At 43.0% G+C, this 22,780-nt stretch overlaps 1 protein-coding gene across 1 annotated transcript; it reads right to left on the reverse strand.

Annotated features, from left to right (window-relative positions):
- Positions 1 to 20,770: 20,770 nt before the first annotated feature.
- Positions 20,771 to 22,494, reverse strand: LOC140860931 (uncharacterized). Its single transcript, XM_073263929.1, has 5 exons — positions 22,257 to 22,494; positions 21,957 to 22,199; positions 21,741 to 21,868; positions 21,490 to 21,648; positions 20,771 to 21,100 (listed from the first exon to the last, which is right to left on the reverse strand). The coding sequence occupies exons 1-5, from the start codon at positions 22,492 to 22,494 to the stop codon at positions 20,771 to 20,773; spliced, it is 1,098 nt and encodes a 365-aa protein (XP_073120030.1).
- Between the last annotated feature and the right edge of the window lie 286 nt (positions 22,495 to 22,780).

Here is a 22,780-nt window from a genome sequence, read left to right on the forward strand (position 1 = left end):
GTTGAGAGTCCGAGATCAGGACATAGCCAAGACTGCATTCCGTACTCGCTATGGGCATTACGAGTTTCTAGTGATGCCATTTGGTTTGACTAATGCGCCGGCTATATTCATGGACCTGATAAACCGTGTCTTCAGGGAGTATTTGGATAAGTTTATCGTGGTCTTCATTGACGACATCTTGGTGTATTCACGTAATACGGAAGAGCATGTTTCTCACTTGCGGTTGGTACTGCAGACTCTTCGAGATGAGCAGTTATACGCCAAGCTGAGCAAGTGTGAGTTTTGGATGGATCGAGTGGTCTTTATTGGCCATATCATATCCAGGGAGGGGATTTCTGTTGATCCAAGCAAGATTGAGTGTAGTGACCCATATCCAGAATTAACGATTAATGAATAATTAATCGTGTAATCATGTTTAGAGTAAGTAAAACATGATTAAGGAAATTCCAAATGGGTTAACGGAGTCCAGAAATGGATTCAGGACAATCGAAAATGGTGGGTAAGGTTCGAGGGGTTCGGACGCTCCGAACTTGGGTTCGGAGGATCCAAACATGGACGGAGTCAGGATCGGAGGCTCCGAACAGGAACGGAGGCTCCGAACAGGAACGGGGGATCCGAACCAGTTCGGAGGATCCGAAGTCGAGTTCGGACGGCCCGAACTTCGCCTATAAATAGAGGTCCGAAATTTCATTTTCAACCCGCACCTCTCCTTTTCCTCTCTCAATTCCTAGGCCTTCTAACTCAGATCTAGGGAGTTCTAGGCATCCTATTGGGAATCCGGAAGTGGCATAGCGATCCCGACGTCGAGGCGAAGATGTGCCTAAGTTTTGAGGCAATTGTCATCAGCGGGCTGACGACGGACGCAGGTATAGCTATGGTCTCCTTAAATTATTTAGGAGTATGCAATAGCTTAGTTTAGTCTTTTAGAGCTTAATTATTGATGCATGGGTATTTGCATTGTAGAGCTGATATAGGCTTGGAACCTAGAGTGGGACTGCTAGGAACTGCCTGTAGTAAGGTACGTAAGTACAAACTGAGATAGCCAGCGGGTTTTGCATGCTTATATGTTTCATTTGTGTGTCATATTATTATGCAACATGTGCATATCATATTGTGCCTGTCCATCTTGTGAGATGAGCCATGTAGGGCCGCTCAGCCCTGTCTGGACGGGTGATGTCTAGTGCCCAGTGACTGACGGGTCATGGGTAGTTAGCATCTGGGGGACACGGTCCACGTCCTATAGGAATGAGCAGTGTACACAGGGTTTGCTCCCCGGGTTGTACCACTCATGTCCTAGGCGCCATTACTGAGCAGTTGTATACAGTTATCCCAGATATGGATACCCTATCATTTGCATGCATCATATTTGTATGTTTTACCCAGTGCTTTCATATTGAGCTTAGAGCTCACGTCCAGTCTTTTCTGTGTATCTGGATACCCCATTCGACGGGGCAGGTGTAGGTGCATGATTGAGCACCAGTAGCTTGGAGTAGCCAGTGACCAGTGAAGATAGCAGGATTAGCTGTAGGTTTTGCCTTTAGGCTATTTATTCGATTTGATTGTATAAATCGAATTGGTTTAATCGGTTGTATTCTGCCAGTCTGTTTTTATTTAAGTCTTCCGCAGCAATTTATTTAATGCATGTTTAATTATGCTCTTAATTCTGATTAGGTAGCGGATCCGGGTAGGGTCGCTACATTTATTGGTATCAGAGCATATACATGCAAGAGACTTGGGATATAGTAATAAGACTTTGGGTTATCCTTATAGGATTGATTAGACCTTGGAAGGGATGATGATGCGGCAATTAGCTTGCCCAAAGACTATCATCATCGGCAGGATTTCTGAAGATCTGGCTTATGGGATTCCAGTAAGTGTGGAGAGGAGTAATGGATCGTGTCCGAGTTTTCAAGACTTCTACTCATGTGGATCCTAGCTTTAGATCGAGTACCGGATGCCAGAGGCAGTGACATAGGATTGGTGGGGACTTACTTGATGCTTGCATCTTTACAGTCATTACCATGATGACACTACTCTGAAGATTCTCCAGTCGTAGTTGGAGAGATTTTCATGCAGAACATAGTTTTGCCGGTATGCTTGTATCGATGAGTTCGGTAGGCACACGGGAAACTTCATGTTTAGAAGCATGATTTGGTTACAAGAAGAAAGCTGACGGTAGATCGTGAGCAGAAGGGGTCGACTGACATGCACTGACGCAGAGCATAGCTGGTTAGCTATCACGTGCCATTTCTCCGGAGTTCTTCGTAGGAGTACATGTAGAGAGACTTGGTTGGGAGTATGCTTGTATCGATGCGTGTGTCGATTAGAAGCTTCATGCTCAAGAAACGAAGACTAGTATGATGATTTAAATACTGTATCATTGTAGTTGTAAACCGTATTTCAGTTGTAATGAATCATCATACTTTGGTTGTATCATTTCAAGTTTGGTTGTACATTTCATTGTATTTTGAATACTGTATGTATTACATGGGATTGTAAAAGAGAATTGTACATAACTTGAAATAAGTGATACATGTTTTATTTATTCAACAATTCGTGGATGGTTGCATGATTTTGCTGAGGTTGGCTTGATTTTAGTTGATTAGTGTTCAACTGCTGTAGCTCATGGGATTTAAGTGGGCCGATTGTGACAGTGTGACATGCAGTTAGTCTAGGCGTTTTCCTAGGATTGACCTAGTTAGTCAGTGGACTGTGTTAGTGCCAGCGATGAGTGGACTCATCTAGAGGCATTAAGGGTATTGTTCGGTTTAGAACATTTGAACTTTGTTCTAGGTTGTTTCCTTGAGAATAGTAGGCTGTCTGACCTTTGTTAGGTTGAGGCTTGTGATGACGGGTTTTCATCGGGATACCAGGTCCAGTATATGCCGAGAGTTGTAGACTATGACCAGGACTAGACGTGATGGGGCGCGACCCTATGCCAGTATTACTCTGGGAGTCTTTGTACTTCAGAGGTTATCTGGGAGCCTTCGTGCTTCAGGATTGGCGGTGGGAAGGCTGTTCAGTCTAGGGATTTGGTAGCAGTCACGACAGGTTATGACCTTGGATTAGATATCAGGTTTGATATCGATGGTACGATATCGTCTGGTGAGCCAGAGATATATATTGAGCTTTCTGCTGTGGAACCAGTCTTTGGAAGGATTTCCTTGACAAGTGTATACTCTGAGCAGATAGGTTTTAGCCTTTGGGTTACTGCTAGACGTGTGGATCTAGTAGGTGGACGGATTTCTACCAACGATGACTAGGGGTTGTCATCAGAGTTGTGGTTAGAATTTTCTTGTGATAGGAGTCATCCGAGATACTGGATGGGATACTGACTCAAGACTTAGACTCGAATAGGAGAATTACTTCATAATGATGGACTTCATCTGTGATGGTTTATACCATATGCTAAGGATTGTATAAGAATTAATTGAGATGTGAGGGAAGCGTGGCCTATACCCGTGAAACCTTGGTGATTGTCCAGGTGGGTTATCGTGGTAAGCTACCTCAGTCTTAATTTGTTGCACAATCTTAGCGTGGGATATAATTAGGAGCATGTCCGGGAATGTTGGGAATCTTTGGAATTCCTTAGGTATAACTTTGGACTTGACGAATCGCGATGTTCATCCTGAATGAACGAGGCAAGGATAGTGAGTCCGGTGATTGCACTAAGTACTGTCTGATATTTTCAGAGGTTGAGCATAGGATTTTTCCATGGGATGGAAATGGGCTTAGTTCATCTTGTTGTTTGCATTGGGTGAACCAGAGAACGATTAGTAATGCTAAGGTGGCACGGGATCTGTGCTAGTGACTACTAGTGGTTATTGGGTAACTCTATCAGAGTTAGGATGATTAAGTTCAGAATACAAAGCAGCGGTTAGTAGTGCTGAAAAGGCGCAGGACTTGTGCCAAGTAAACTACTTATGTACCGTGATCTGGCACCGTTTGGAAATAGTTATTTGTGGCAGCTGAGTCATGGTTATTGACCGAGCCATGTAGGTTGGATGATCAGTGGTGGTCTGATCTGATAAGTGCGAGCTTAAGTAGATCGACGAATTCGATTGGTTGAGCCAATCAGGGTTGATCAGGATGTAGCAATTAAGAAATACTTGGGATAGTATTTTGTCGAGTAAATGCTTACGGGATGAGTACTGAATACCATCTCAGAGAAATCGGAGATTTGAGTAATTTAGTCTCAATGATCGCCAGAGATGAATCTTCTGGGATTGCTGTAATCGGGAACGATTGCAAGTGGACTTGTATGATCAAGTTAGGTGCTAACTTGACAGTGGAGACAAGCAAGGGAGTTGGTAGTTTCTAGTATAGTGCATTCTTGTTAGGAAGGAAGTTGATATTGATCCAATCAATTGCTTAGTAATAGCAATAGGTCAGGAAAGGATCATGTTGTTGTTTCATGTGAGAGTTTTCCATTGAACAACAATAGTGAAGATTGTTGACCGGACATTTCGGTTAAGTGAGGGCATCTATGTGTACCGTTGTGGTTGGATCCGACGAGTAGTTGGAAATGCTAATGGACATTAGCAAGGAAACATCAGTTGTCTGATCTGTGTGACATTAGCTAGGATCTGATCCTCGAGATCTAGCAAGATGTGTCACTAGTCTTCTAGCGTGTGATGAAATGTCTCTGAAATGATAGAGATAGTAGAATTTCAACTTAGTAGCCAACAAGATTGTTGTGGGAATTGAAGATTTCGCAAGATAGCGATGAAGCAACCTTGTTCTTTCCAGTCGACAAGCCACATCAGTGCGGACCATTCGTCAAGGATATGTGCTTTAGCAATGGACGATATTCGGATGTGCGTCGAGTGGAAAGTTACTTCGAGCACAAGTATTTCCCAGGATTGACTAGGGAATCGACGAATTAGATCGTTCAGTGCTAAGACTGATGCGTTCGATAAGGGAACGAGTTGACTATTGAGAAATCCGTTGGGATTTAGTTCCAAGATCAGTATGTTCAACCTTGGGAGGTTGGTATGAGCTGATGGTATTATCAGAGACTCTGAGTTGAGTTATACCAGGTGCAATGACTGTCGAGTTTCGAGACGGAATAGGAAGCAATTCCATATGTCTGTGCACTGTGGAATGTCCCAGTCGAGCATATTGGTGAGAGCCTGCCTTAGTCTTGATGAGTGTACAGTGATTGCAAGTATGTATAACTATCAGGAGGATGTCCAACGATTGGGATTCATGGGTGAATAACCTATGGGTGAGGTGATGTAGATCATTAGAGGTGTAATGACTTCTATTGCAATGTATGCGTGACTTCGCAGGCCAATGGCTATGAGATGACGTAGTGTCATAAATTGCAAGTGATGATAGTTATCATCAGGGCACAGTGTTGAGGTTATACTAAGAAACGTGAACAGCAAAATGTACTAGACATGATGGTTTAAGTTCCCAGTATTCCTTGGGAAGCTGGTTGTGCTTCAGGGAGAGTGGGGAGGGTAACTAGTCTAGGGAACATTGTGAGCAGTTACGTTGAAGTATAGACTTGAGCAACTAGATTCTCTTGGGGAGAAATTTGGGCTTTGTTGTGTTGGCACAGTGTTGGGAATAGTGTTTCCTAACTAGAGGTGTTGAGCACCGAGAAATTTTGGAACCATTAGATGGTTAGATTCGATAAGTAATTCGACGAATGTCGTAAACCAGTCAGTTCATGGCTTGGTCTTCGTTAGTCTAAAAAAATACTTTGGGACAATGATATTGATCAAGCGGGTATTGTATCCTTCGTGATCAGGAAGATCGTGGTCCGAGTGAAAGATGTATCAGTGTTACGATATGCTAGCGTTAGGGAAGTCCGACTGTCGACCAGTAGCGCAGTAATATTCAGTGAAAGAATATTAATGCGGTTAAGCATTAATGGAGCTTATAGAGAATTCGACGGGAGTCTGAGTGTGTCGGAGGATATTTCGACCAGACACTCGAACAAGGGTTTCTTGTACGTTCTCGAGGTATTACATTAGATTTCGAGGACGAAATCTTTTAAGGGGGGGAGAATATAGTGACCCGTATCCAGAATTAACGATTAATAAATAATTAATCATGTAATCATGTTTTGAGTAAGTAAAACATGATTAAGGAAATTCCAAATGGGTTAACAGAGTCCAGAAATGGATTCAAGACAATCGAAAATGGTGGGTAAGGTTTGAGGGGTTCGGACGATCCAAACATGGATGGAGTCAGGATCGGAGGCTCCGAACAGGAACGGAGGCTCCGAAGTTAGGAACGGGGGATCCGAACCAGTTCGGAGGATCCGAAGTCAAGTTCGGACGGCCCGAACTTTGCCTATAAATAGAGGTCCGAAATTTCATTTTCAACTCGCACCTCTCCTTTTCTAACTCAGATCTAGGGAGTTCTAGGCATCCTATTGGGAATCCGGAAGTGGCATAGCGATCCCGACGTTGAGGCGAAGATGTGCCTAAGTTTTGAGGCAATTGTCATCAGCGGGCTGACGACGAACGCAGGTATAGCTATGGTCTCCTTAAATTATTTAGGAGTATGCAATAGTTTAGTTAAGGCTTTTAGAGCTTAATTATTGATGCATGAGTATTTTCATTGTAGAGCTGATATAGGCTTGGAACCTAGAGTGGGACTGCTAGGAACTGCCTGTAGTAAGGTACGTAAGTACAGACTGAGATAGCCAGCGGGTTTTGCATGCTTATATGTTGCATTTGTGTGTCATATTATTATGCAGCATGTGCATATCATATTGTGCCTGTCCATATTGTGAGATGAGCCATGTAGGGCCGCTCAGCCCTGTCTGGACGGGTGATGTCTATTGCCCAGTGACTGACGGGTCATGGGTAGTTAGCATCTGGGGGACACGGTCCACGTCCTATAGGAATGAGCAGTGTACACAGGGTTTGCTCCCCGGGTTAAACCACTCATGTCCTAGGCGCCATTACTGAGCAGTTGTATACAGTTATCCCAGATATGGATACCCTATCATTTGCATGCATCATATTTGTATGTTTTACCCAGTGCTTTCATATTGAGCTTAGAGCTCACGTCCAGTCTTTTCTGTGTATCTAGACACCCCATTCGACGGGGCAGGTGTAGGTGCAGGATTGAGCACCAGGAGCTTGGAGTAGCCAGTGACCAGTGAAGACATCAGGATTAGCTGTAGGTTTTGCCTTTAGGCTATTTATTCGATTTGGTTGTATAAATCGAATTGGTTTAACCGGTTGTATTCTGCCGGTCTGTTTTTATTTAAGTCTTCCACAGCAATTTATTTAATGTATGTTTAATTATACTCTTAACTCTGATTAGGTAGCGGATCTAGGTAGGGTCGCTACATTGAGGCTGTGCTTAATTGGTCGCGACCGATGACGGTTGCTGAGATCCGTAGCTTTCTGGGTCTAGCAGGATATTATCGTTGCTTCATTTTGAATTTCTCTCAGCTAGCTCGACCTTTGACGCAGCTTACCCGCAAGGGTGTTGATTTCGAGTGGTCCTCCGAGTGTGAGGAGAATTTCTGTGAGCTTCGACGGTGGTTGACTTCTGCGCCGGTGTTGGCATTACCGTCAGGATCTGGAGGGTATGTGGTGTACATTGATGCTTCTCTTTAGGGGATAGGATGTGTCCTGACTCAAAATGGGCATGTGATCGCATACGCTTCTAGACAGCTGAAGCTTCACGAGGACAACTACCCAGTCCATGATTTGGAATTGACAGCCATTGTGTTCGCTTTGAAGATCTGGCGTCATTATCTGTATGGCGAGAAATTTGAGATCTTCATCGACCATAAGAGTCTCAAGTATTTTTTCACTCAGGCGGAGTTGAACATGAGGCAGAGACGTTGGATGTACTTGCTTAAGGACTATGATTGCGAGATTAAGTACCATCCGGGAGCTGCTAATCTCACCGCTGATGCATTGAGTCGCAAGGTGCGACTATCCGCACTTCAAACTTGTTCGATGTCTAGTGCGATCAGTGACTGTTGTACTTCAGGATATACTTTCAAGCATAAGAAAGGTATGCAGAGTATCCAGATGTTTGCGATATTATCTGAGCCAGCTTTGTATTCGCGGATTTGAGATGCTCAGATGTCTGATTCGAAGACCCAGCGTTTAGCTCGTCTAGCTAACGAGGGTAGCTCGTCTGGATTTCATTATCAGTCAGATGACTTTCTGTGTTTGTCTGGTAGGCTTGTGATTCCGCAGGATGTAGAGTTGCGAGAGGAGATTTTGTCTCAGGCGCATCGCACTAAGTTGATTATTCATCCTGGGAGCAACAAGATGTACAAGGATCTACGTACTCGTTTCTGGTGGAAGGGAATGAAATGCAGTGTTTATCAGTTTGTTTCGAGATGTTTGGTGTGTCAACAGGTCAAGAAAGAGCACCGACGACCTGGAGGATTGCTTCACAGTCTGCCTATTCCTGAATGGAAATGGGAGTTTATCACAATGGACTTTGTGACCCATTTGCCGGTATCCCCAAGGAACTATGATGCTATCTGGGTTGTGGTGGACCGACTCACCAAGTCAGCGCATTTCATTGCCTATAGCCGGGAGTACAATGTGGATCGTATGGCTCGGTTGTACATTCAGGAGATCGTTCGACTTCATGGAGTACCTGTGAGCATTGTCAGCGATTGGGACCCCAGGTTTACTTCTAGATTCTGGGGGAGTGTTCAGCGTGCGATGGGTACTACTCTCAGTTTGAGTACTGCCTATCATCCGGAGACTGATGGTCAGTCAGAGTGCACTATTCGTACTTTGGAGGATATGCTTAGAGCGTGCGTCATGGATTTCGGTTCAGCCTGGCAGGATCATTTTCCATTGATCGAGTTCGCGTACAACAACAACTATCATACTACTATTGGGATGGCACCTATTGAGGCGTTTTACGGGCGACGTTGTCGTACTCCACTCTTCTGGGAAGAAGTGGGGGAGAGACAGGCTGAGGGACCGGAGTTTATCCAGCAGGCGGTAGACATTGTTGATCAGATCAAGAAATGGATTAAGACTGCACAGGATCGTTAGGCCAGCTATGCTAACACCAAGCGTAGACCTTTGCAGTTCGATGTCGGGGAGAAAGTGTTTCTAAGAGTGTCACCTTTTCGCAAAATTCTCAGATTTGGCCTTAAGGGCAAGTTGTCTATTAGGTTTATCGGTCCGTTTGAGATCTTGGAGAGCATTGGCGATTTGGCTTATCATCTGGCTTTACCATCACATCTTTCCAGTATTCACGACGTGTTCCACGTATCTCCATTGCGACGGTATGTGGAAGATGAGTCTCATATTCTGCAGCGGTTTGAGGTTCAGGTGAGCAAGGATTTGACCTATGTTGAGAAACCTATTTGTATCCTGGATCATAAGGATAAGGTTTTGCGGAAAAAAATCATTCCTCTGGTTTTAGTTCAGTGGCAGCGCCGAGGTACTGAAGAAGCTACTTAGGAGCTTGAGGACAGGATGCGTGAAGACCATCCTGAGTTGTTTTGATTTCATTCTTTAAGTTGTATTCAGTTGCAAACTCTGTAAATGTTTGATTTGAATAAAGAATGTTTCTAATTTCTGCATTACATTCGGTACTTAAGATCTGATTTCGAGGACGAAACATCTTAAGTGGGGGAGAATGTAGTAGCCCGTACCCAAAATCAGTAATTAAAGGATTAATCGACGCTAATTAAATAGATTGGGTACCGGACGGATCGAAAGCTCCGATGCAGGATCGGACGTTCCGATCGAGATCGGAAGCTCCGATGCAGGATCGGAAGCTCCGATGGTATTACGTCAGGCATGACGTGTGGCAGGATCGAAAGCTCCGATCGCCCCTATCCGAAGTCAACCAGTGATATTTTGACACGTGGCAGATAAGCGAGATCGGAAGCTCCGATGTTGGGATCGGACGTTCCGATCGTGATCGGACGTTCCGATCGAGGAACGGAGGTTCCGATCGTCATCTATAAATAGGGGGTGCCGAGCTCACATTTGAGTGCACCAATTCTTCTCTTCTCTCTCAATTCCTTAGCCTTCTAACTCAGATCTAGGGAATTCTAGGCGTCCCGTGGAGAATCCGGAAGTGGCATAGCGATCCAGGCGTCGTAGCGGAGCTGTGGCCTAGTTTTGAGGCAATCGACAGCAAAGGGCTAATGACAGACGAAGGTATAGCTTTTGCTTCCTATAAATATTTAGGAGTATGCAATAGCTTAGTTAAGGCTTTTAGAGCACTATAATGATAGTAGTATCATTTGGCAATGTAGAGCAGAATATAGGCGTGGACCTAGAGTTGGTAGAGCTTGCACTTATTTGAGGTACGAAAGTACTGTTCGAGATATCCTGACTGAGTATGCATGTATTATGTGACTGCATGGTTTATATGTTATTGATTTATGCTGCATTCATTTGCATACTGAGCTATCTCCTTCGAGATGTCTATTAGTAGGGTTGTACTCTATCCTGTTAGTGGATGGACTTCCATGGTTTTGGGTCCGGTAAATCCACTGGTATTATGGTATGGGAGCCACCTCCTGAAGCAACGGCACAACATGCTACATACCAGGGCCCGGTCTGTCTCTGTTATATGATCCTTGACCTAGAGTTTATAGGGAGTTCACTTTGCATGCATGTATACTCATACTCTCGTACTGAGCGTTTTATGCTCATGTCTCGTACTCTGTGTTTTCGGACACCCTATTCCATGGGGCAGGTTTGCGATTGGATGAGGCGGGTGGATCCAAGAGGGGCTAGGCAGTGGTTGGCCAGCTGGAGCTTTGCCTAGGTTTTATTCTGTTGTTATTGGATTGATACAACTATTCGATTTGGTTGTATTATATTTGGGTATTTACAAATTTCTTTACTTGGGATTGTATAATGTTTATGGTTTCCGCAGTTGAATTCTGATTACTGTTTTGATTAAGTTAATTGCATGCCTAAGTTCTGTTTAGTAGGTGATCCAGGTAAGGGTCACTATATTTATGGTATCAGAGCATGCAAAGTATTCTTGGGATTTAGATTCTACATAAGATAACCGTTAGGTTAATTTTGTAGATGGCAGATCGTGACGACCAGAGTTCTCATGGAAGTATAGGTGGGCGTTGGGGTGATGCCAACCGGGAGCCTCGTCGGGAACGCCGCCATCGTCATCGAGATGAGGACCGTTTCAGTGTACATCGACTCTTGCAGATGGGGCCTAATCCCTTAGTTGGAGGTGAGTCTCCGGAGGATGCGGAGAACTGGTTAGACCGCATGGAGACGACTTTTCAGACTTTCCAATGCACCGAGGAGCAGAAGATGGAGACCCTAGGTTATCTTCTAGATGGATGTGCGCGCAGGTGGTGGAGGTTTACTTCTGCACCTTTTGTTGCGACGAGAGGAGTGGCCACCTGGGCCGAGTTCCGCACAGCTTTTCAGAAGCTGTATTTTCCTCCTGCACTCCGTCAGTCGAAGGTGGGCGAGCTACTAAGTCTGCGACAGGGAGCCATGTCTATTGATGAGTATCAGCAGAAGTTCTTTGATCTGCTATCCTATTGCCCTGAGATTGCCGACAGTTCCGAGATGAAGTATAATCTGTTCCTTCAGGGCCTTAAACCTGAGATCCATGACCGTGTGGCGGTTGGTGACGACATGTCCTACAAGGGTTTGGTGAGCCGTTGTCACCAGGTGGAGGACAGCATTCGACGGAACAGGTCTTTCTCTTAGTCAAGACCTGCTAGTTCTTTGGGTCCCCATGCCCAATTTTTCAAGAATTCTGGATCTACTTCTTCTTCCTCTGGCTCTGCTGGTGTTGTCCGTTTCGGTAAGAAGGACAAGTGTGATCACTATGGGAAGAAACATCCATCCGACAAGTGCCATAGAGCTTCTGGAGCTTGTTTTCGTTGCGGAGAGGTGGGTCATATCCGGAGGGATTGTCCACTATCTGGGGGAGGCGGCTCTGGTTCTGGTTCAGGATCTGGTTCTCAGGCCACCGTTCAGCAGATGTCGCAGGGACAGCCTGCTGGGAGTTCTCATTTGAGGCCACGAGCTTCTGGCCAGGTGTTTGCCCTGAGACATGATCAGGCAGTGGAGGAGAATGAGAAAGTCATCGCAGGTACATTTCTGCTTTATGGTATACCTGCTCTTGTACTTATTGACACTGGTGCATCTCATTCCTTCATTTCTGCATGTTTTGTTAAGAGGCATAAGTTACCATGCATTGCACTAGACGTAGTGATGTTTGTTTCTACTCCGACGGGCCAATCTGCTTTGGCTAAGCGTCTAGTGATGAGTTGCCCTTTAGAGTTCGAGGGGAACATTCTGTTAGCGAATCTCATGGTTCTTGAGATGGACGATTTTGATTGTATTTTGGGGATAGACATGCTGACTACCTATCGAGCTTCAGTGGACTGCTATCAGAGATTAGTACGCTTTCATCCGGAGAGGAGTGATAGCTGGTTTTTCTATGGAGAGGGAGCGCGACCTCCGATGCCTTTGGTATCAGCTTTGAGACCCTGTCGAGCTCTAGAGTCTAGCGGGAAAGGCTACCTTATCTATGCAGTTGATTTGTCCGCTGAGAGTATTGGGATAGAGAGTATTCCTGTTGTGGATGAATTCCCAGATGTATTTCCTGATGAGATTCCAGGTTTTCCTCCTGTTAGGGAAGTCGAGTTTGGCATAGAGTTGATGCCGGGTACTTCGCCTATTTCTCGAACACCGTATCGTCTGGCTCTGTCAGAGATGCGTGAGTTGAAGAATCAGCTACAGGATCTTTTGGACAAGGGGTACATTCGTCCTAGTGTATCTCCTTGGGGAGCTCCTGTTCTTTTTGTAAAGAAGAAAGATGGGTCTATGCGGTTGTGCATTGACTATCGGCAGCTGAATCGAGTTACTGTGAAGAACAAGTATCCTTTACCTCGTATTGATGACTTGTTTGATCAGCTGCATGGCACTTCAGTTTACTCCAAGATTGACTTGAGATCTGGGTATCATCAGTTGAGAGTCCGAGATCAGGACGTAGCCAAGACTGCATTCCGTACTCGCTATAGGCATTACGAGTTTCTAGTGATGCCATTTGGTTTGACTAATGCGCCGGCTATATTCATGGACCTGATGAACCGTGTCTTCATGGAGTATTTGGATAAGTTTGTCGTGGTCTTCATTGACGACATCTTGGTGTATTCGCGTAATACGGAAGAGCATGTTTCTCACTTGCGGTTGGTACTGCAGACTCTTCGAGATGAGCAGTTATACGCCAAGCTGAGCAAGTGTGAGTTCTGGATGATCGAGTGGTCTTTCTTGGCCATATCATATCCAGGGAGGGGATTTCTGTTGATCCAAGCAAGATTGAGGCTGTGCTTAATTGATCGCGACCGACGACGGTTTCTGAGATCCGTAGCTTTCTGGGTCTAGCAGGATATTATCTTCGCTTCATTTTGAATTTCTCTCAGCTAGCTTGACCTTTGACGCAGCTTACCCGCAAGGGTGTTGATTTCGAGTGGTCCTCTGAGTGTGAGGAGAATTTCTGTGTGCTTCGACGGCGGTTGACTTCTGCGCCGGTGTTGGCATTACCGTCAGGATCTGGAGGGTATACGGTGTACACTGATGCTTCTCTTCAGGGGTTAGGTTGCGTCCTGACTCAGAATGGGCATGTGATTGCATACACTTCTAGACAGCTGAAGCTTCACAAGGACAACTACCCAGTCCATGATTTGGAATTGGCAGTCATTGTGTTCGCTTTGAAGATCTGGCATCATTATCTGTATGGCAAGAAATTTGAGATCTTCACCGACCATAAGAGTCTCAAGTATTTGTTCACTCAGGCGGAGTTGAACATGAGGCAGAGACGTTGGATGGACTTGCTTAAGGACTATGATTGCGAGATTAAGTACCATCCGGGAGCTGCTAATCTCACCGCTGATGCATTGAGTCGCAAGGTGCGACTATCCGCACTTCAGAATTGTTCGATGTCTAGTGCGATCAGTGACTGTTGTACTTCAGGATATACTTTCAAGCATAAGAAAGGTATGCAGAGTATCCAGATGTTTGCGATATTATCTGAGCCAGCTTTGTATTCGCGGATTCGAGATGCTCAGATGTCTGATTCGAAGACCCAGCATTTAGCTCGTCTAGCTAACGAGGGTAGCTCGTTTGGATTTCATTATCAGTCAGATGGCTTTTTGTGTTTGTCTGGTAGGCTTGTGATTCCGCAGGATGTAGAGTTGCGAGAGGAGATTTTGTCTCAGGCGCATCGCACTAAGTTGAGTATTCATCCTAGGAGCAACAAGATGTACAAGGATCTACGTACTCGTTTCTGGTGGAAGGGAATGAAACGCAGTGTTTATCAGTTTGTTTCGAGATGTTTGGTGTGTCAACAGGTCAAGGCAGAGCACCGACGACCTGGAGGATTGCTTCACAGTCTGCCTATTCCTGAATGGAAATGGGAGTTTATCACAATGGACTTTGTGACCCATTTGCCGGTATCCCCGAGGAACTGTGATGCTATCTGGGTTGTGGTGGACCGACTCACCAAGTCAGCGCATTTCATTGCCTATAGCCAGGAGTACAATGTGGATCATATGGCTCGGTTGTACATTCAGGAGATCGTTCGACTTCATGGAGTGCCTGTGAGCATTGTCAGCGATCGGGACACCAGGTTTACTTCTAGATTTTGGGGGAGTGTTCAGCGTGCGATGGGTACGACTTTCAGTTTGAGTACTGCCTATCATCCGAAGACTGATGGTCAGTCAGAGCGCACTATCCGTACTTTGGAGGATATGCTTAGAGCGTGCGTCATGGATTTCGGTTCAGCCTGGCAGGATCATTTTTCATTGATCGAGTTCGCGTACAACAACAGTTATCATACTAGTATTGGGATGGCACCTTTTGAGGCGTTGTACGGGCGACGTTGTCGTACTCCACTCTTTTGGGAAGAAGTGGGGGAGAGACAGGCTGAGGGACCGGAGTTTATCCAGCAGGCGGTAGACATTGTTGATCAGATCAAGAAACGGATTAAGACTGCACAGGATCGTCAGGCCAGCTATGCTAACACCAAGCGTAGGCCTTTGCAGTTCGATGTCGGGGAGAAAGTGTTTCTGAGAGTGTCACCTTTTCGCAAAATTCTCAGATTTGGCCTTAAAGGCAAGTTGTCTCCCAGGTTTATCGGTCCGTTTGAGATCTTGGAGAGCATTGGCGATTTGGCTTATCGTCTGGCTTTACCACCACATCTTTCCAGTATTCACGACGTGTTCCACATATCTCTGTTGCGACGGTATGTGGCGGATGAGTCTCATATTCTGCAGCGGTCTGAGGTTCAGGTGAGCAAGGATTTGACCTATGTTGAGAAACCTATTTGTATCCTAGATCATAAGGATAAGGTTTTGCGGAAAAAAGTCATTCCTCTGGTTTTAGTTCAGTGGCAGCGCCAAGGTACTGAGGAAGCTACTTAGGAGCTTGAGGACAGGATGCGTGAAGACCATCCTGAGTTGTTTTGATTTCATTCTTTAAGTTGTATTCAGTTGCAAACTCTGTAAATGTTTGATTTGAATAAAGAATGTTTCTAATTTCTGCATTACATTCGGTACTTAAGATCTGATTTCGAGGATGAAACATCTTAAGTGGGGGAGAATGTAGTAGCCCGTACCCAAAATCAGTAATTAAGGGATTAATCGACGCTAATTAAATAGATTGGGTACCGGACGGATCGGAAGCTCCGATGCAGGATCGGACGTTCCGATCGAGATCAGAAGCTCCGATGCAGGATCGGAAGCTCCGATGGTATTACGTCAGGCATGACGTGTGGCAGGATCGGAAGCTCCGATCGCCCCTATCCGAAGTCAACCAGTGATATTTTGACACGTGGAAAATAAGCGAGATCGGAAGCTCCGATGTTGGGATCGGACGTTCTGATCGTGATCGGATGTTCCGATCGAGGAACGGAGGTTCCGATCGTCGTCTATAAATAGGGGGTGCCGAGCTTACATTTGAGTGCACCAATTCCTCTCTTCTCTCTCAATTCCTTAGCCTTCTAACCCAGATCTAGGGAAATCTAGGCGTCCCGTGGAGAATCCGGAAGTGGCATAGCGATCCAGGCATCGTAGCGGAGCTGTGGCCTAGTTTTGAGGCAATCGACAGCAAAGGGCTAACGACGGACGAAGGTATAGCTTTTGCTTCCTATAAATATTTAGGAGTATGCAATAGCTTAGTTAAGGCTTTTAGAGCACTATAATGATAGTAGTATCATTTGGCAGTGTAGAGCAGACTATAGGCGTGGACCTAGAGTTGGTAGAGCTTGCACTGATTTGAGGTACGAAAGTACTGTTCGAGATATCCTGACTGAGTATGCATGTATTATGTGACTGCATGGTTTATATGTTATTGATTTATGCTGCATTCATTTGCATACTGAGCTATCTCCTTCGAGATGTCTATTAGTAGGGTTGTACCCTATCCTGTTAGTGGATGGACTTCCATGGTTTTGGGTCCGGTAAATCCACTGGTATTATGGTATGGGAGCCACCTCCTGAAGCGACGGCACAGCGTGCTACATACCAGGGCCCGGTCTGTCTCTATTATCTGATCCTTGACCTCGAGTTTATAGGGAGTTCACTTTGCATGCATGTATACTCATACTCTCGTACTGAGCGTTTTATGCTCACGTCTCATACTCTGTGTTTCTGGACACCCTATTCCATGAGGCAGGTTTGCGTTTGGATGAGGCGGGTGGATCCAAGAGGGGCTAGGCAGTGGTTGGCCAGCTGGAGCTTCGCCTAAGTTTTATTCTGTTGTTATTGGATTGATACAACTATTCGATTTGGTTGTATTATATTTGGGTATTTACAGATTCCTTTACTTGGGATTGTATAATGTTTATGGTTTCCGCAGTTGAATTCTGATTACTGTTTTGATTAAGTTAATTGCATGCCTAAGTTCTGTTTAGTAGGTGATCCAGGTAAGGGTCACTACAAGGTAGGAAAGGTAAGACTTTAAAATTTGAGGTTAATTATAATGTTAATATTTCTAGTTTACCTTTTCCTCAAAGAGCAAAGCAGTTATTGTTTGATTTTCAATTTAAAAAGTTTCTTGAAACTTTCAAGAAACTACATGTTAACATACCTTTTGCAGACGCTTTAGCTCAGATGCCAAACTATGCTAAATTTCTGAAGGATTTACTGAGGAATAAAAAGTAATTGAATGATGTGACGCAGGTCAAAATACATGAGGAGTGTTCGATTGTGCTTCAGAATAAGCTCCCGCAAAAATCTCAAGATCCAGGGAGTTTTTCTATACCTTGCCAAATTGTAAGTTTTTCAGTTGATAATGTTTTGTGTGATTTAGGATCAAATATAAATTTAATGCCTCATGCACTTGCTATGAAATTGGGTATTTGCAACATTGAACCAGCAAATATTTCTCTTAAATTTGCTGATGGATCTATTAAATACCTAAGAGGAGTCGTGGAAAATATTTTAGTCAAGATAGACAAATTTATTTATCCTGTAGATTTTATTATTCTTGACATAGATGAAAATTTTGAGATGCCTCTGATTTTTGGGCGTCCATTTTTAGCCATGAGTCGAGCCTTAGTGGATGTTAAAAAGGGAGAGTTAGTTTTGAGGTTGAGTGATGTGCAAGTAGTATTCCATATGTTTAAGTCGACTAGTGATAGTTCGAATTTAAAATCTTGCTCTGCTGTTAATTTTATTGATGTGATTAATTATGTTGGAGACTTTCAGCAGGTTCAGCTCTCCGCAGGAATTGGTCCTTTGAAAAATCTATATAGAAGTGAAGAATGCAGTTGCAGGACTGATTTGAGTTTTTCCATGACGGTGGATAAGCCTCCTTGAATGTTGCCACTCAAGAGAGGACTATAGTCGGGCTATAGACTATAAATTTAGCGCTGATTGGGAGGCAACCCAGTGTTCTTTACCTTGATTTTTATTTTTTAATTTTTTTTTGGTTTGTGTTTCTTTTTATTTTATTTTTATTTTTTTCCCATGCCAGTTTCCCGTGCCTGATTGATATACCCATCCTGCACTGTCCCAGTACTAATAAGGAAGCGGATGAATCTGCAACCAGGGGAGTGTTACTTTTTCATTTTGTTTTTGTTCGTCTTGCATTTGTGTGTTTGTTATGCATTTTGTTCATTGTTTCTGAAGCATTGAGGGCAATGCTTTGGATAAGTATGGGGGGTGTTATTTAGTTTTGTTTCGTTCATCATTGTGTTTTGCATTCATATGGTTTAGTTCTTTGCATATAGTTTGTAATCATGCCTATCAATGTGTTGTTGTTTGTGTTGTGGATACAAGTAGAATGATGACTGTTAGCCGATGAGGATAGAGTTGAAAAAAAAATTGGAAAATGTTGCTTTTGATTGAACATGAGAAACTGTTGGTTGAATCGTGAATCATCTTAACCATGCATGTTACACTTGTATAGTGTAGCAAAGTAATTGATTAAGTTCATGTTTGTTTGACCATTGCATGGCAATAGATGCTTGTTGATCATGATAGTGTCTTTGGATTCTTGATGATTGTTAGACATTTCATGAGTGATCTTGGGCGTACCTATAAAATTTTTGAAAAAAAAACTTTTGTTGAAAATTAAGTTAACTCCATCCGGGTTACGAGCAGAGATTGAAATTCTAATCTCTTGTTCTTGACTAAGTATGCGGATTCCATGGGGTTAATATTTTTAAATTTTAAAATAACAATTTCATCCAGGCTTGGACAATGATTTAAATCCTAATCATTATTCCATAGCTAATTTTGCGGGTTAAATGGAATTGATGCTCCATCCAGGCTATAGACGAAGGGATTGAAATCCGAATCCTATCTTAGTTATAACTAAGTTTGCGGGTAATTATTGGGGCCTATAAAAAAAATACTTGGTGCAAAATCCGGACGTACGTAATTAATCTCAAGAAAGTGCATGTTTTTGTTTGGGATTGTTGAGATGACGGAGTGCTGGATTGTGATACTTGCATTGAATTATCATAGGTCGCTAAACATTCTTAGGATGGATTCTTTTGAAGTTGCACAAAACTGGAATAACATGGCACACACACACGTTTACGTTAAACTGACAGTGTATTCTGAACAATCAGAAGTTTGTGGTTTTTAATTTTTGAAGTTGAATTTATCGGAGGTTATGTTGTTCATGATTCATTCTTACTTATGTTTTTGTTTGCATATTGTTTTTGTATGTCTTGCTCGAGGGCGAGCAAGAGTTAAGTATGGGGGTGTTGATGAGTGTATTTTTTATGCATTAGTTCGTGATACGTTTATGTCTATTTGGTGAGCATTCATATTGTTTTTATGTGTTTTTATGTGTTTTAGTGCATGCTTGTATATTTAACTCTCCGGGTTAATTTTGTAGGAAAATGGATTTTTGAAGAATGAATTACGGAGCAGCCTTGGTCAAATATTCAAATTTAATTTTATGGAGACCCAAATCCGTTCTCCACCGTTCAAAATAAAGCTCAAGAATTGAAGTTGTTGTCCAAATTTCAGCTCGATCCGACGGCTAGAACTCAAGATATGAATAATTCAAAGTCATCGCGCGAAGCAGAAAAATCCACTTGCTCGAGCGAGACTTGTGCTCGCTCAAGCGAGCGAGACTGCCAAAAATCTTCCGAGACAGAGAGTCATGCTCGCTCGAGCAAGCAAAGCGAGACCAGAAATCCTTCGGAACTGAGTCATGCTCGCTTGAGCGAGACCTGTGCTCGCTCGAGCGAGCGGAGCGTGCAGAATTTGTATTTTTGGAAACTCTTGCTCGGATTTGATGCTATCTTTTGAAGACTCTTGGGCATATAAATACAAATCTAATCATCAGATTAAAGGGTTCCAATCGCACAACATCAGAGAGAGGCGGCCAGGCGGAGGCTTGGAGATTGGAGATATGCTCCATCTTTTTCAGATTTTTTTCTTCCTTTCTTCTTCTTCTTCTTCTTTTATTTTTGAATCATTGTTTCCAATTATTGAGTAGAATTTCTTCAACCAAGATGGCGTGATTGGGCCGAAAAAATTTATGTAGAAAACTTGGATGTTTGTTCGGGATTTTTCATATTTGATTTTATGTTATTGATTATTATATTCATATTTGTCTTGTGAATAGCCTGATCAATTGTTTGCTTGCATGTTAATCGATTCTAAGTCGACAGAGGAGGAATTGATTTTGATCACTCTAATAATTGACATATGGTAAAACCGACTAGAAATAGTATTCGGTTTCAGTTTGCGGTTTTAGGTGAAAACTGAATTCTCATAGCTCTTCATGCATTTGAATTTGATTAGAATTACGAAAAATTAATTCGTCAATATTTGACTAGGTTTAATTGTTCTAGAAATAGACCTTTAAACAAGTTAGGAGAATTTACCGTAATTTAAGATTAAATCTGAGTCCTGAATCGGCTATGTGTTACATGATTTGTTCGGTACCTACGTGTGTCTTGGTTGTCTCGTTTTAATTAAATTCTATTTTCAACTATTTTAATTCTTATTTCTTAAGCAGTTTTTATTTTAAATTCTTATTTTATTTAAATCAAATTACTTTTTATGATTTTGTTTAGATTAAGTAAAATAATTAATTCTTGAGAATTGACAACAGTACCTGTGGGATCGATACTTGGACTCTCTGTCCACTTATTATTACTTGACCTAGTGCACTTGCTAGTAGACATCGAATTAAGCGGTCAGCAATTCAAACATCGAGATACAAAATTGGTGACATCAGACTTCATCTGTTTCCACGAATACTGATTTTTCAAATCGTTGTACATTTTTCTGCCACCAGGATGAATACTGAATCTACTACAGTGAGCTTCTTTCAATATGTTATTTCAATTCAACTGGTATCATTATATAAGGTGCTTTTGATATTGGTTGTGTACCTGGCATCAGTTCAATACTGAAGTTTACTTCTCTAATTGGAGGCAATCCTGGGATCTCATCAGGAAAAACATCAGCGAATTCACTAACGACCGACAAATCTGCCAACTTCGGACTAGTTTTCATCACATCTACATCATAAATTAGGAATCCTTCTGCTCCTTTCTGCAATAATTGAGTCATAGATACTACGGATATCAAAGGAATTCTAGCTCGTGAACCCTTAACATAAAACTTCCATTCGTCAGCCATCTTTGATCTGAATCTCACAACCTTCTGAAAACAATCAACTGTAGTCATGTACTTGGTTAACATGTCTATGTCGATAATACAATCAAAGTCTGATAAACCAAGCACAATACAGTCTATCTCAATCCCATTGCATTCATACTGTAGTATACAATTCTTAACGGATTTCACTGATACTATACCTCTCCCCAAAGGTGAAGATATGGATACTATAGTATCTAATGGCTCAATAGGAAAATCATGTGATATAACAAATTGTTCAGAAATAAACGTATGTGAACTACCCGTATCTACTAGCACATAAGCAGGATAACCAAAAATAGAACAATTTCCTGCAATAACTCATCAGGTGCTGCCTGTGCTTGCTCCTCAGTCAAAGCAAAGACTCGAGCTTGTTGCCTAGGAGTTTGACTCACTATCTGGCTTCCTCCTGCTAGACTCTGTGATGGTGGTTGGGGTTGGAAAGAGTGAACAGAGGATGCTTTCCTTTTTGGCTGTGTCACTGATCTAGATGATCCCGCACCCTGTGAACTTCCAGAACCACGTTGTGGGCAGATTCTTGCAAAATGTCCCGTCTGGTTACAAATATGACAACTGCCAAATAAACCTCTACATTGGTCACTAGAATGACGACCTCCACATTTGTTGCAGTATACACCAGAAGAACCTGAAATCTCTCCAGACTTAAACTTTCTTTGTCCACTAGAGCTATAAGAACTGCTACCTTCTTTCTTAAATTGCTTCCCTTTAGCTCTGAAAAAATCTCTTCTGCTACTACCACTTCCTCCCTAGAATCTAGGTGGTGGTGGTGGAATCTGTGGCTGATCCTGAGATGTTCTAGCTGGCGGTGGTACAAACTGTGCTCCTATCTGTCTCAGTATACCAGCTTCTGCTCCCTTTGCATGATTAAGGGCATCGGCAAAGTTATTTGGTTGTCCAGCATTTACTAAAGTGAAGATATCCGGATTCAAGCCATTTATAAACTGATCAGCTTGAGCTTCATCATTGTCTGCTATATGAGGAGCAAATTTCAGTAGACTCGTGAACTTGGCAACATATTCTTCAATGTTCAACTGCCCTTGTTGCAGACTAGCAAACTCTTCTCCTTTTTCTTTTCTATAGGAAACTGGGAAGAATCGTTGATAAAAAGCAGTTTTAAATACAGACCAGGTAATGATTGTACCTCGATTATCCAATGCTTTCTTTGCTGCTATCCACCAAACTTTTGTGATGTCATGTAGTTGGTGTACAACAAGTCTAATTCGGCGATTGTCAGAATAATCGAGGGATTCAAACAACTGCTTTATATCTTCCAGCCAACTCTCGCAGTCAACAGAATTCTCAGTTCCCTTCAATGTTGGCGGTTTAAAGGACTGAAATATTTTTAACAGTGTCTCCATCGGAGTAGCAGTCACATCCATCGGATCAGCAGATGTACTACTCTAAGCATTCGGAGGTTCTACCACTATTTGTGGTACAGGTGGTGGTTCTGCCGGAGGAATAGAAACTGTTTGTCTAGTGACTGGTGCTTGTCGAGGAAGCATATCTGATATTCAAACAGATTAGCACACAATAAAACAATATATCAGATTCAACCATTCTGTTTCAGTCCCCCCCTCTGATCGGCATCATTATGGAGTCTCAGGAGATCGAGTTCTGATCAAGAGTCAAGTCTGATATAGTTTCCAAATAAACATACTCGAATAA

This window comes from Henckelia pumila, chromosome 1 (assembly GCF_033568475.1).
Source record: "Henckelia pumila isolate YLH828 chromosome 1, ASM3356847v2, whole genome shotgun sequence".
NCBI classification, from domain to species: domain Eukaryota; kingdom Viridiplantae; phylum Streptophyta; class Magnoliopsida; order Lamiales; family Gesneriaceae; genus Henckelia; species Henckelia pumila.

What these genes read in the sequence shown, in the direction of transcription:
- LOC140860931 (XM_073263929.1), bottom strand. Translation starts at nt 22,494, where the DNA reads ATGGATGTGACTGCTACTCCGATGGAGACACTGTTAAAAATATTTCAG. An exon ending in TGCAAAGGGAGCAGAAGCTG is followed by an intron (nt 21,869 to 21,956) that starts GTATACTGAGAC and finishes ACCACCACCTAG; the next exon opens with ATTCTAGGGAGGAAGTGGTA. An exon ending in TAAGTCTGGAGAGATTTCAG is followed by an intron (nt 21,649 to 21,740) that starts GTTCTTCTGGTG and finishes ATTTGTAACCAG; the next exon opens with ACGGGACATTTTGCAAGAAT.